Raw genomic sequence first — 13844 nt, 5'->3', positions numbered from 1 at the left:
ACTACAGAAGGAGAGACCAGCACAGCGTCCTCTTCAGTAGGAGAGACCAGCACAATGTCCACTACAGTAGGAGAGACCAGCACAACGTCCACTACAGAAGGAGAAACCAGCACAACGTCCACTACAGTAGGAGAAACCAGCACAACGTCCTCTACAGAAGGAGAAACCAGCACAACATCCTCTACAGAAGGAGAGACAGCACAACGTCCTCTTCAGTAGGAGAGACCAGCACAACGTCCTCTCCAGAAGGAGAGACCAGCACAGCGTCCTCTTCAGTAGGAGAGACCAGCACAACGTCCTCTCCAGAAGGAGAGACCAGCACAACGTCCTCTTCAGTAGGAGAGACCAGCACAACGTCCTCTTCAGTAGGAGAGACCAGCACAACGTCCTCTTCAGTAGGAGAGACCAGCACAACGTCTTCTTCAGTAGGAGTGACCAGCACAACATCCTCTACAACAGGAAAGACAAGCACAACGTCCTCTACAGTTGGAGAGACCAACACAATGTTCTCTACAGCAAGAGAGACCAGCACAATGTCCTCTACAGCAGGAGACACCGGCACAACGTCTTCTAAAGTTGCAAAGACCTGCCCAATGACCTCTACAAATGGAGACACCAGCACAACGTACTCTACGGTAGCATAGTGGCGCATGGCTAAAGTACTTAGACTATTGTTGTGATGAATCGCTCTCGCTCTCTCTCTCTCTCTCTCTCTCCTGTGTGTCTCCCTACCTCTCTTTCCCAGCGGGGGACCGTAACAGTGTAGGGAGCACCGGCAGCGTCGGCAGCATCCGCAGCGCTGGCAGCGGGCAGAGCACCGAGAGCACCGCCGCCTCCGCGCCCCCCAACGGGCTGCACCACCCCCCCGCGACCCACCACGCCCCCGGGTCCCACCACGCCCCCGGGACGCCTGGGACGCCCGACCGCCACGCCACCAAGGTACACACCCCTCCCCCTCCCCCTAGAGGTCTTCACGGGTCAAAAATGACCGACCCCAACCCTGTTGGACCAGGGAAATTCGACCCCAGGCGATAATGGCGCCGGGCAAGGACGTGCTCCGGGTAGCGGCAACCTCCCGACCATGTCTGAGCGGAGAGAGACCCGGGCTCCGGGACAGGGTAGGGTATATTAAGGACCCGACATACCCGGTAATTGATTGGCTACAAAAAATGCAGTTCTACTTCTCAAAACGTCAATCGTCTCCGTTACAACACATGGTAGCCTCACAAATTAGATGGGAAGAACAGAAGTGAACGTCAATAGGCTATGGTTTCGCTGAGTCTACTTGCGCTACGCCACCTTATTTGCTGCTCTTTTAATCTGATCCTCATGGTCAGCCTTGCCATCACACAATTTAAACAGCACTTTCATGGGTTACTCTCATGCCCAGCGCTGATCACCGGTATTACACAAAATAATAAACAGACCCGGGACTCGCGTTGATAGAAAGGGACACGACCCGGACCCAAACGCATTATAAATGGTCAACCTTAACCTTGACTAGAGTTTCACTCAACTGTGTTTAAACGTCTTTCTGCCCAGTCGGCGCCCCATCCTGGTGATTCTGGACCCCTTGAGTCTAACCAACAGCCGGACAGACCAACTGGTATACCTCGGTTCATATCCTTTATCTGTATATTTCAATGACATGGTTATTTGTTACACGTTTCACACTTGAGGATGCCACGACAGATTTCTGCTCCAGGTCTCTAATGCGCGTGTGACTAATAAATAAAAACGGATTGCGCTGTGTTGCAGCAGGAACGCCACGCAGGCAGCCTGTGAACCACCAGAGGGCGCCAGAGCAGGGCTTCACCCAGCAGTTTGTCCACCCACAGCAGCTCCTGGAGGGCAAGGTGGGACCACCGCTGTAGTATTGGTTACCTCCCGACTGAGTATACCTAAAAGTAATGAAGTGTAAAGAATAATAGTGTCTGTATTGTGTATTAATTGAATGCCTGCCTGTCTAGCTGCCTCTCAATCTGTCTCTGTGTCTGCCTCGCCATCTGCATGTCTGTCTTTAGCCTCTCCATCCGTCTGTCTGTCCGTCCGCCCGCCTTCCTTTCCATCTGTCATCTGTCCATCTGTATGTCCTCCTGCCTGTCTTGCTCTCAACCTGTGTGTCTGTCTCTCTCTCCCCCAGGATGCGGAGGCAATCTACCTGTGGCTGAGGGAGTTCCAGTTGGAGCAGTACACGGGGAACTTCATCAACTCTGGCTACGACGTTCCCACCATCAGCAGGATGACTCCCGAGGTAGCGCTCACTCTGATCCCCAGTGTCACGTTGGAAAATCACGTGGGTTTGGCTTGGTGGACGTCAGGGGCTTTCGGCTCCACTCAGCGGTCCCAGTCCGACCCTGTTACAGCAGAGCTTCAACGTAGACTAAAGGTCTTCAGACAGGTTCCATAGTCGGTAGCTGACAAATAAGGTGGTTCGAACATTGTGCAAAGTTTTTATTAAACTTTGCACAATGTTGTTGACAGTGTTCAGATTGGGGCCACTTTTGCTTGCGCTGTGAACGCATCATGAGTGTGTAAGTCTGTTGTGTTCCCTCTCAACTTCTTATCACTATATTTCATTTCTAGTTATGTGGAGATTCCTGTCGTTGTGTGTTAACTTCCTGTCAGGGTGTTCTGTACTTCCTGCCTAGTAGTCTTCATATCAATTCGGGGGTGTTGATCTTCCTTTCTGGTGTGTTGAACTTCATGTCTTGGGTGTCAAACTTCCTGTGTGGTGTTGCAGGACCTGACGGCCATCGGCGTCACCAAGCCAGGCCACCGGAAGAAGATCTCCATGGAGATCGGCAACCTCAACATCCCTGATTGGCTGCCGGAGTACATCCCAGTATGACCAGTAATTTTCCTAACTAACTAGGCATAAGGCACTGCTTCACCTCTTCTCAAACATGAATCCATCAGAGCGTATGGTCTTCAGAAGGCTAGAGGTGCAGCTGTTGCGGATGTCATTTAGCAGTTCATTCTTTTATCCCGAGCCACTTTCAAGTGAGGCTGAGACCAAACAAAGCATACCTTCAACATCGTAGTTCTAGTGCCTCACATCAAACTACTGGACAGATCAAACGTTGTCCCATTTATTCAAGGCGAAGCGCTGTGGATACAGCGAAGGATAGGGAAAGAGACATATGGAGAGGGATATATTGATAGTGATAAGGAGAGGGATATCTGGATAGGGAGATACAGAGAGAGAAAGAGGAATGCAAAGTGAGAGGGTATAGAGAGGGAAAGAGGGATACATAGAGAGAGGGATACAGAGCATGTCGTTTGTCAAAGCTGACAGAGCTTTTTTTGTGGTGTAGGCGGACCTTGGGGAGTGGCTAAGTGCCATTGCTCTGCCTCAGTACCACAAGAAGCTGGCGGAAAATGGCTACGACTCCATCACCATCGTCCGGGACCTGACCTGGGAGGACCTGCAGGAGATAGGCATCACCAAGCTGGGTGAGGAACGACACGACATCATGAAGGCATGACATCACAACCTCAGGGGACCCCTATTGTAGCGGCGGTAAAGGGTTTGTTGTTTGACGTCTCCTCGGTAACCATTCAGGCCGTCTCCTCCCCCAGGTCACCAGAAGAAGCTGATGCTGGCGGTGAGGAAGCTGTGCGACGTCCACCGATCCAGCCTGCAGGCCCAGTCCTCCAACGCCCAGGGGACCCTGCACCGCCGCAAGACCCCCGGGGCCCTCCACCTGGTGGCCATCGACCCCCCCGGGGACTGCCCCTCCCCCCACACCCCCTCCATGCTCAGCTTCCAGGACAGCGAGCTGAGCGCCGAGCTGCAGAGCGCCATGTGCAGCCGCTACGCCCCCGACGAGCGGCCGGCCCTCAGGGGCCTCTCCCAGAGCCAGGAGAGCATCGACGCTCGCTCCCGGGGGTCCGGTCGCTCCCAGGAGCCCCCCTCCGCCTCCATCGGCAACCCCCACTGCCGCTCCCAGGAGAGCCTCGGGGGAGAGGGGGGCTCCAGTCTGGAGGGCAGCCCCGTCAGGGAGAGGAACGTCCCGGAGGGCTGGGACCCCCGGCCAAAGCAGGTCCCTCTGGGCACCGCCACGGTCTTCAAGTACCCCCCCGTGCCGGCCAAGCCCAAGCCCTCCTCCCACAGCCCCTCCCCCCACGGCTCCCCGGTCCAGAGGGGCTTCAGCTACCTGCACGCCTCCTGCGGGACCACCCAGTTGGGCTCTCGGTCGCCCGCAAAGCCCCGGGACCCCTCGCTCTCCCTGACCCGGCCCCGGCGGCGCTACGCCCTGTCGGACGGCGAGCCGGACGACGAGGACGAGGACGAGGAGGGGGGGTCCGCGCCCCACCACTCGGGTCACCTGGGCTCCTACGCCACGCTGACCCGCCGGCCCGGGCGCAGCCAGCTGGCCCGTTGCCACGGCAGCCCCGAGAAGGAGGGCAGCCCCGTGGGGCGGAGCCAGTCGTTCGCCGTGCGCGCCCGCCGGAAGGGCCCGCCCCCGCCCCCGCCCAAGAGGCTGAGCTCCGTCAGCAGCACCCACAGCATGGAGGAGGGCGGGGCGGGGGGGGTCGTGACGGACAGCCCCGGCAGCGTGAGGAGCATCGCCGCCTGCATGGAGAGCACCTCGTCCTCGTCCTCCTGCTCGTCCTCCTGCTCCTCCTCCCCGGGGAAGAGGAGACCGGCTCCCCCGATCCCCAGCCTGGACCCCTTCCGGCGGGAGGACCCCCCGCGGCGGCGGGTCCAGAGCGAGTACCTCCCGGAGCCCGCCCCCGTCGGGGGGGCGGAGCCGGAGCGCGGGGTCAAGTCCGACTCTGAGGAGGAGGAGCCGGGGGCGGGGTCATCGGGGGGGCGGGGCCAGGACGGCTCCGCCTCCCCGCAGAACAGCTCCAGCGAGTGCCTCCCCTTCGCCGAGGAGGGCAACCTGACCATCAAGCAGCGGCCCAAGCTGGGGGGGCCGCCGCGGGCTGACGCGGTGCTGGAGCCCCCCGACCTCCCCGAGTTCAACCTGAAGGAGTCGGACACCGTGAAGCGCCGACACAAGCCCAAGGGGGCGGAGGGGGGAGGGGACGGGGGCGGGGAGGGGGGAGGGGAGGGAGGCTCGCCCAACAGGGAGCACCGAGGGAGCGGACCCTCCCCCCAAAGCCAGGAGGAGGAGGAGGAGGAGGCCTGGAGGATCTGCGAGACAAGGGTGGAGACCCCCGTCCTCCGACCCCCTCTGTCCCCAAAGCCCCCCGCCACCGCCCCGAAACCCATCAGACACAGCCTGCTGGCCGCTCAGGGTACGGTGCACACGCACACGCACACGCACACACACACACACACACACACACACACACACACACACACACACACAGACACAGACACACGACACACACACAGTCTTGATATTAGGTTTCTATTGTAATACCAGGTCATCAATGGTAAAATATATCTCATATATAAGATATATTGGTTTCTCTTTATTCTGACAAATGTACTTATTGTGAGTCGCTTTGGATAAAAGCATTGACAATAGGTCGTTAATTTGTTAGATTAGCTTTTTACATCATGATACTAGGTCATATTATGATATGAGGTTGTTATATCGCAATATTATGTTGTTATATGGGATATAAGGTTGTTATATGGTGATATCAGGTCGTTATATGTTGAGATAAGGTTGTTATATGGTGATATAAGGTTGTTATATGGTGATATAAGGTTGTTATATGGTGATATAAGATTATATTAAGTGATATTAAGGTGTTATGGTGCTATGAGGTCGTTATATCATGGTTTGTCATCACTCTACCATGTGACCCACCCTCCAGCTGCAGCCAGCGCCCCGCCCCCGCTGGGCGTCACCCTCAACGCTGTCCAGAGTGTGGCGTTCACCTCCCCCCCGACACCCAGCCACGCCTCCCCAAGCACCCCCTACCCCAGCCACGCCTCCCCCAGCACCCTACACCCCAGCCAGCCACCTCCGTCAGGCAAGCTCCAGGTCTGCGTGGCAGGCCCGGGCCCCGGGCCCCTGGTGGTCCAGCAGAGGTTGGACCAGACCAGCTCCTCGCTGGAGGCTGCCCTGCAGGCGGTGGAGAGGAAGCTGACCCAGGACGACGTCTCGGACGGGTAGGACGAGAACCCACACCTCCAGATATCTCGCTTTGATTTTGAATCGGATGTTCAAATCAAAGTCCATTGTGTTTGTATAGCACATGTAGAACCATCATGATGATGCCATGTCGCATGGATAAAGATGACCAACAATTATTGAAGTTAAATAAGACGAGGACATTTCCAGTATTCAAACGGCATAGGAGAACCTAATATATCAGTCAAAGAGGAAACTAGCAGAGGAAAACTCTTCCCAAGCGAAAAGGAATGGTTTAGCCGATTAGTTTAGTCACTTACTGAGTTAAGCCAGATAGACATTCTGCAGAGTCGTTTGATGTTATTTGTATTGATCTGTGTTTTGTGTGTGTGTGTGGGTGTGGGTGTGGGTGTGGGTGTGTGTGTGTGTGTGTTGTCTCCACCAGCGGCGGCAACACGGTGAAGTCTGCCGGGACTATCCTGGACGACATCGGCAACATGTTCGATGACCTCGCCGACCAACTCGACGCCATGTTGGACTGAGTCAGGAACCCTCGGGAACCCCTCAGGGGCCACAACTCATTATGTAATCTAGACCCGGCGACTAGAACAAACGATGTCATCAAGATCTTACGATGTCATCAGGGCGAGTACTAGATATCCAGATGATCTCATGATGTCTTCCTGTGGCGCCGCGTGCTCTGCTGGCGCTCTCTGGCAGTTCTGCCTAATGAACACTAGAGGGCGCACACCAGTTTAAGTTAAATTTGTATTTGTCACAGAGTTGTACTAAACACTATTTCCCTGACAGTTGGACTCCACACTAGAGGGTGGAATAGCACAATATCCCTGACAGTTGGACTCTGTCAACACTGGAGAACTGAATAGAATAATATACCTGACATTTTCATTCTGTCAACACTAGAAGACAGAATAGCACAATATCTCTGGCAGTAGCACTCTGTCAACACTAGAGGACACAATATCTCTGGTCGTCGGTGCGTCGGAGTGCCTTGTTGCTGCTCGTTTCTCGTCAACCACGAAGATGCCGATATGGATGCCTAGACGGCAATTTATTTCAGCCACGCCTACGTACAGTAGATGCAACATGTTGGCCTGCGTTTAGACTATCGGTAACCACACACGTAAAAGATATGTGTAAAAGACCATCTGGTTGTAGGACCGTTATCAAACCGGCTCACTGTGCCAGAGCATCCCTCTGCCGATCTTGACGGCTGTATTTCACGGGAGGATGTGTGCCATATTTTGATACTCTGCACATCTTAAACTTTTATAGTAGCCTATTGTCTGTTGCGAAAGAAATGAAATATCCGTTGCAAACAATGTGATGTCTGCCCTATTAAGCCATTGAATTCCATGGGATTCAATGTTGCATTATTAAAAGAGCAAATCATTTGATATTACTCTATGTAGGCCTATGACGCTTTGTAAAACCTGTAAAAGTATGTTGTTTATACAAAGGGAATATTAACTAAGCTTAGACTGCATGTTAACTTTAAGTTGAACACCAGAGTTTTATATTCTGGTTACAGCTGTAAAATGCTGTAAAATATCAAATAATATGCATACTATTTTTGGGAACGTATTCATTTTAATGTAGTCTGACTCTATTATTTAAATTAATCTAAATATGTATATTTTATACTAGAGGTATAAACAGGAGAAAATTTATATTCAACCAAAGTCTCCTATTTTCTTGTATTATCTCTTATTCCCAAGAACATGTAAAACTGAAGATATTGTGTGTTTAATATGTATAAATGTAAAATGAAATCCTATGTGTAACCAGAAGAGGTTAATGTTGACGTTGTTCTTACTTGTAAGGAGTAGTGCTTAACGTATTACTGCTGTGTGTGCATAAAGTACTTGGCATGCTACAGTGATACTTGTATGTTTATGAAAGGCGAATGCGGTGTCTCTCCTGCCAACGTTTTGTACTAAATGACTTGACCATCTAGACCGGTTTGTCGCCTGGATGCTTGACAATTCCGGAGATACTCTACACCTGTGTTGTGTTCCACCTCCCTACCGCTCAGGAAAACCCCCGCTGTTTTAAAGACCAACGTGTGTGTGTGTGTGTGTGTGTGTGTGTGTGTGTGTGTGTGTGTGTGTGTGTGTGTGTGTGTGTGTGTGTGTGTGTGTGTGTGTGTGTGTGTGTGTGTGTGTGTGTGTGTGTGTGTGTGTGTGTGTGTGGGCAGGGTTTTGCTGTAATTTTTTCACAATTTATCCATAAAATATTGTCCTCATACCTGCCGACTGTGAATGAGGTAGCCTATGTGTACATTCATTTTACACAAACGCAGTTTGTTACCACTCAATTTCTGACTTTTGGCCCATCATACTTCTAATTAAAATATAAATTGGAATCTATGTGGGCTAATTAGAAACCGTACATTATTTTGTTGAATGGTAATGTAGAGAAAAATGCTTTCATTAGTTGCCTCGAACTTGAGCAATTGTGTTGGAATAAGGTTTTTGAATTAATAATTTATATACATATTATAAATATGCGTCAAAATATATAATAGTATTAGTCAGGGATTAAATGAATGCGACTGCTTGCGAAAAAGCGTCTTGTTCTGGAAGCTTCACGAATGCAACCAGAAGCCACTGAACTTTTTTCAGAGCGAGCTACCGCATACGTCACCAAGAGGAGGACGCTGGTTGTGTGTGTGTGTGTGTGTGTGTGTGTGTGTGTGTGTGTGTGTGTGTGTGTGTGTGTGTGTGTGTGTGTGTGTGTGTGTGTGTGTGTGTGTGTGTCTTCAACATATTTTTTTTACAGATTACATTATTGTTTAAATGTTGTAACGATTGGAACTGACAACATTATGTTAATTTCTTTATAAATGTTGCTATTATGAAGACATAACCCTCAATTCTAACACTTAGGCCTATATTTTATCTGTAAACTCCCATATAGCACATCTATATCTCCTGCATATCCTTTATCTGTATATTTTAATGACATGGTTATTTGTTACCTGTTTCACACTTGAGGATGCCTAGACTCCAAGCAGTTCACGGCTACCACAGAGTACTTCTGCTCCAGTTCGCTAATGCGCGTGTGACTAAAAAAGGAAGAAAACGGATTGTTCTGTAGTGCAGCAGGAACGCCACGCAGGCAGCCTGTGGACCACCAGAGGGCGCCAGAGCAGGGCTTCACCCAGCAGTTTTTCCACCAACAGCAGCTACTGAAGGGCAAGGTGGGACCACTGCCATAGTATTGGATTGGTTACCTCCCTACTGAGTACGCCTAAAAGTAATAAGGTGTACAGAATAATATTGTGTATATTGTGTATTAATTTAATGTTTATATATGGTCTGCCTGTCTGGCTGCCTCTCAATCTGTCTGTTTGTGTCAGCCTCGACATCTGCATGTCTGTCTGTATGCCTCTCTGTGCGTCTGTCTTGTCTGTCCGTCTGCCTGCCTTGTCATCTGTCGATCTGCATGTCCTTCTGCCTGACTTGCTCTCAACCTGTGTGTGTGTCTGTCTCTCTCTGCCCCAGGATGCGGAGGCAATCTACCTGTGGCTGAGGCAGTTGTTTTGTTGGAGGGCCACATTGAACACGGGACGCAAAATATTTAGTTTGGTAATAAGCAGAGATGTGGACTCGAGTCACATGACTTTGACTCGAGTCAGAAACGAGTCATGATTTTGATGACTTCAGGCTTGACTCATCAAAATTACGCATGACTTACGACTCGACTTAGACTTGACTGCTATTGACTTGAGACTTGACTCTGACTTTGCCTCTTTGACCTGTAAGTAACTACAAAAAAGTCAAAAACATTTAGTGTTTTAGATATCTAATATATTTCCCACCAAGACCAGGGGTGGACAGGCCATCGGGAGGTTCGGGAGATTTCCCGAACGGCCAGACGGTTTCAGGCCGAGCCGACCGGCCGTCATTTGTCCTTTTTTAGGGGTCCAAGCCAACAGGTTGGATCCCTATTGTTTTTGTAAGGATTATTTATTATTATTTTTTTAAGAAAATAAAAAAATATGAAAGTGACTTCGGCTGGCCTGCTAGATATTCGCAAACAGCGCAAAACGCATAACCTAAATTTAGAGGTGGTATCACTTTTAAACAGTGTATCGGGGCAAAGCGAGCGGCCGAACGGCCCTCCCAAATCGGACTGCTCCGCGTTCTGTCAAATCTTCCCGTTTACCTCCCTCTGAAGTCACAGAGGGATACGAAAACTTTGAAAAGGAACAGGACACAGCAGCATAGATATGACAGGTGCACTAACGGGAATGTTTGGCAATATAATAATGACTTAAACTCCTAAACTCATTAATATTAGCCTTAAAAAAAAAAACATAAATTAAGAGAATATCTACTATTCCCTTTAATTTATTGGCCTGCTAAATTAGAATTAATTTATGCTTGTCATTTTCATGCAAATGTAGCTCTACCGTCAACACAGGGAGCTTCAGGGTCAAGCAAAGCGGAAGCTGAGCTAGTTGTAGGCCTACACCGAGATGAGGGATTTCATTGCATTGATTTGTATATTCTTCCAGCCTCAACAACCCCCCCAGAAAAGCTATGTGTATCTATGAAACCAATGATGGTATAAACAGAAAGTGGCTCACATGCTGTAAGAAAGACAACTCTGTTCTGCTCAGTATGTTTTGCCTATGCAAAGCCATCTGCACTATTTGGAAAATGTTCACCCTTGATTTACCGAGGGGTTGCTTATTTGCTTAAAATATTTGCATGTGATGGGCCCAGCCCAAAGTGCTGGGCCCGATTTTTGTCCCAGTCCACCCCTGCCCAAGACCAAGACGCATTCACTTCCATGAAGATGAAAAAAACAGCGAGCGAAGACAAACCTAGGCCTACACTTATGTCTTCAATAATATCCAAACGGAAATTTGATTCGTTCTTCCCAATAACAGTTAAAGTTTCAAAACGGCTTAGTTTACGTTGACGCTGGAGCGTGAGGACGTTCAGCATTGTTGCCAGATTGGGCGGTTTTTCCCCTATTGGGCTACTTTTAATCACGCACCGGCTAGGCTATTCTCTTAAAGAGAATACCATTACTACCAGTACTACTACTACCATTAGTACTTCAAATTCAGCTACTACTTCAGCTATTACTACTACTACTTCAGCTACTACTATACTACTACCTCATCTGCTGCTACTACTACTTAAGCTACTTCTACTACTTCAGCTACTACTACTACTACATCAGCTACTACTACTACTACTTCAGCTTCTACTACTGAAGACACAGGCGGGTGGTATTGAAAATTTCCTTAAGGAAAATTGTAGCATACTGTAACTGAAATCCACTCAAGCAGTCCTTTCAGACATCCATACATAGCTCATATGCAACACTAGTCAAGGCGCAGCTTTACCAACTTTAGGGTCACAGTGGTGCCTTCCGTAGCCTACTAATACAATTCAAACCCACCGTCCACTCTCACATGTCTTCTGAGACGATATAGGATTTGGGCGCATGTGCATATAACACATTTGAAGACAGAAACAATGAATAGATTATAACTATTGAAATGACTAAGAAATGACACTGTACATTAGATTGATAATTTGAAATTATGATCAACAGCCTAATAATGACATTATTAAGTAAAAATACATGGTGACTTGTTCAGGACTTGAAAAAGTTTGTGACTTGGACTCGACTTGGCTTTGGTGTGACACTGACTTGGCCTCGACTTGCCTTTCCCTGTCTTGACTTTGGACTCAACTCGGACTTGACTGCTAAGACTTGGGACTTACTTGGGACTTGCCAAACAGTGACTTTGTACCGTCTCGGGTGTTAAGTAACGGCATTCAAAAACACAATATACAATAATTACATTTTTCCCGTTACAGCATTTATTTCAGTAACATAGTATTAAGTGTTTCCTTAAGTTACAGCAATTGTCAATATTATACACTGAAATGTTTCATTGTTTAAAGCAATTGTCAATATTACAAAACTTTTGCTTTCCTTCACTGACATCAAACCACTCAGTATCATACATCACCAACAGCCTTAAAGTCAGTGTGATATATTATAAATCTCAAGTTCCACCTTGTGCGACAGTGCCACACCATCGCAAGTAATCGACTTCCCATCCGGACGAAGGTAAATAGAAAAATTAAACGTTTGGAGGAGGGGCTACTGGGGGGTACATGCTCAGTTTTACGGGGGCACTTGCCCCTGCTGGTCCCTACGTAGAACCGTCCCTGGAAGGCTCGGACATTAAAGACGCAGTATACACACGTTTTAAGACAAAGTACACACTGCGATAACATGGAGAAGGGTCTGAGGTGACATTGTGACGACACCTTGCTCTTGGACAAGCCAATCGTTAATGGCGAATGCCAGAGTGGAGAACTTTTATTTTTGAGTTTTGATTATTGAAGCTATTCTGATCTGAATGGAAGAGCCCGGAAAATGTATATTAATTAATTAATCAATTGCTTCCCCTCTTTTGTCTTTCAGATTTTGTAAATGGTACATTTGTTGAATCCATTAGTTTTTGCACTTTAATTAAAATTGACTTGACTTGAGAGGCTTCATTTTCACTTACAATGTTTTGTGAGGTTTTGTTTCAACATTTAATAAATTAATTTCCAATAGATTTATAGGTAGCATGAGTAAAAAATTTCACTTGCACCCAGTGGGAAAATTTGTCCTGTATTTACCCTTACTATGTAGAAGCAGTGGTAGCCAGGCCAGCCTGGGGACCCACTCCAATTCTGAGGTGCCTTGGTCAAGATCAATGACAAAAGTATCTGACACGTAATATATCAATAGCATGGATGTTGTTTTAGAGTAATAGAATAATTATCTTTGTGCTTAAACAATAATCAAAAGGGTACACCGTTGTTCTCCCACCATATGCGCTGTCATCAGCACAAATGATCTGTCCCTAAACATTGAATCCAATCCGCCAGAGCTGGCTCCCAGGGTTCAAAAGGGTATTTCTTGGTCCCCCTCCTCGTGGTTCTCCACGTAGAGTGCGTACCATGCCCGTGGTCCTTTGCTGCAGGTCTTCCCCTCTATTTCTTTTACCTTTCTATATACCATACCTACCTGTCTACCTCACTGTACAATAAAAAGGATAAAACCTTTTTTTCGTTCAAATGCTGTATAATGACTAAGCACTCGGCCACATGTGATGTAAATGCGTTCATGCAAGGACACAAAATGACTTTATAAAGTTGGCCCGAATGGAATATGATTGCAAAAAAAAAAGGTTTCCATTTTATCCCTTATAAGCGTGAATTGATTTCACCAACCTTTCGTTTTTATATCCTCTCTCTCTCTCTCACTCACTCACTCACTCACTCACTCACTCACTCACTCACTCACTCACTCACTCACTCACTCACTCACTCACTCACTCACTCACTCACTCACTCACTCTCACTCTCTCGTTGGCGGTACAATGCTTACAGAAGATCACTCAGATACTCTCTGAAGTTTGCTAGCCCTAGCTCTGGCTTGTGGTAACCTGCTCTCCCCTTTAACCCCAAGCACTCCTGCCTCGTTATCGTTAACGGGAGCAAGTCCATGAAAGGCTTGGGAGTGGAGCCAGCAGGCCGCCAAATATCTCCCTTCAATCACCACTCCCCTCACTTCTCCCTGGCGTCTGCCAAAATACATATACAAAAAATATGCAAACACGACAGGGGTGGCCAATGGGGTGGCCGGGATGCAGTCCCCTGGCCACACCCTAGATCTACCACTGCTTACTGTTTATAGAATGTACCTCTGTTTCTTCTGATTCCTCTGATACCTCTTATGTGTGAAAATGTG

At 48.6% G+C, this 13844-nt stretch overlaps 1 protein-coding gene across 5 annotated transcripts in view; it reads left to right on the top strand.

Annotated features, from left to right (window-relative positions):
* LOC130370854 (caskin-2-like) overlaps nt 1–8719 on the top strand; it is a 46739-nt gene extending 38020 nt beyond the window's left edge. For 2 of the 5 annotated variants that reach the window (XM_056576382.1, XM_056576366.1), the window contains 9 exons: nt 746–939; nt 1543–1606; nt 1759–1856; nt 2144–2254; nt 2744–2845; nt 3318–3456; nt 3583–5250; nt 5782–6079; nt 6487–8719. In XM_056576382.1, the coding sequence (XP_056432357.1) occupies nt 746–939; nt 1543–1606; nt 1759–1856; nt 2144–2254; nt 2744–2845; nt 3318–3456; nt 3583–5250; nt 5782–6079; nt 6487–6583 (2771 nt within the window). In that variant the 3' untranslated portion in view covers nt 6584–8719. The remainder of the gene's footprint in view (nt 1–745; nt 940–1542; nt 1607–1758; nt 1857–2143; nt 2255–2743; nt 2846–3317; nt 3457–3582; nt 5251–5781; nt 6080–6486) is intronic. The other 3 variants (XM_056576400.1, XM_056576389.1, XM_056576374.1) reach the window with 2 other exon arrangements.
* The last annotated feature ends 5125 nt before the right edge of the window (nt 8720–13844 follow it).

Source organism: Gadus chalcogrammus, chromosome 2, assembly GCF_026213295.1.
Source record: "Gadus chalcogrammus isolate NIFS_2021 chromosome 2, NIFS_Gcha_1.0, whole genome shotgun sequence".
NCBI lineage: Eukaryota > Metazoa > Chordata > Actinopteri > Gadiformes > Gadidae > Gadus > Gadus chalcogrammus.
Note: the sequence above shows the minus strand (reverse complement) of the source record. Positions and strands in the feature narration are given on the sequence as shown.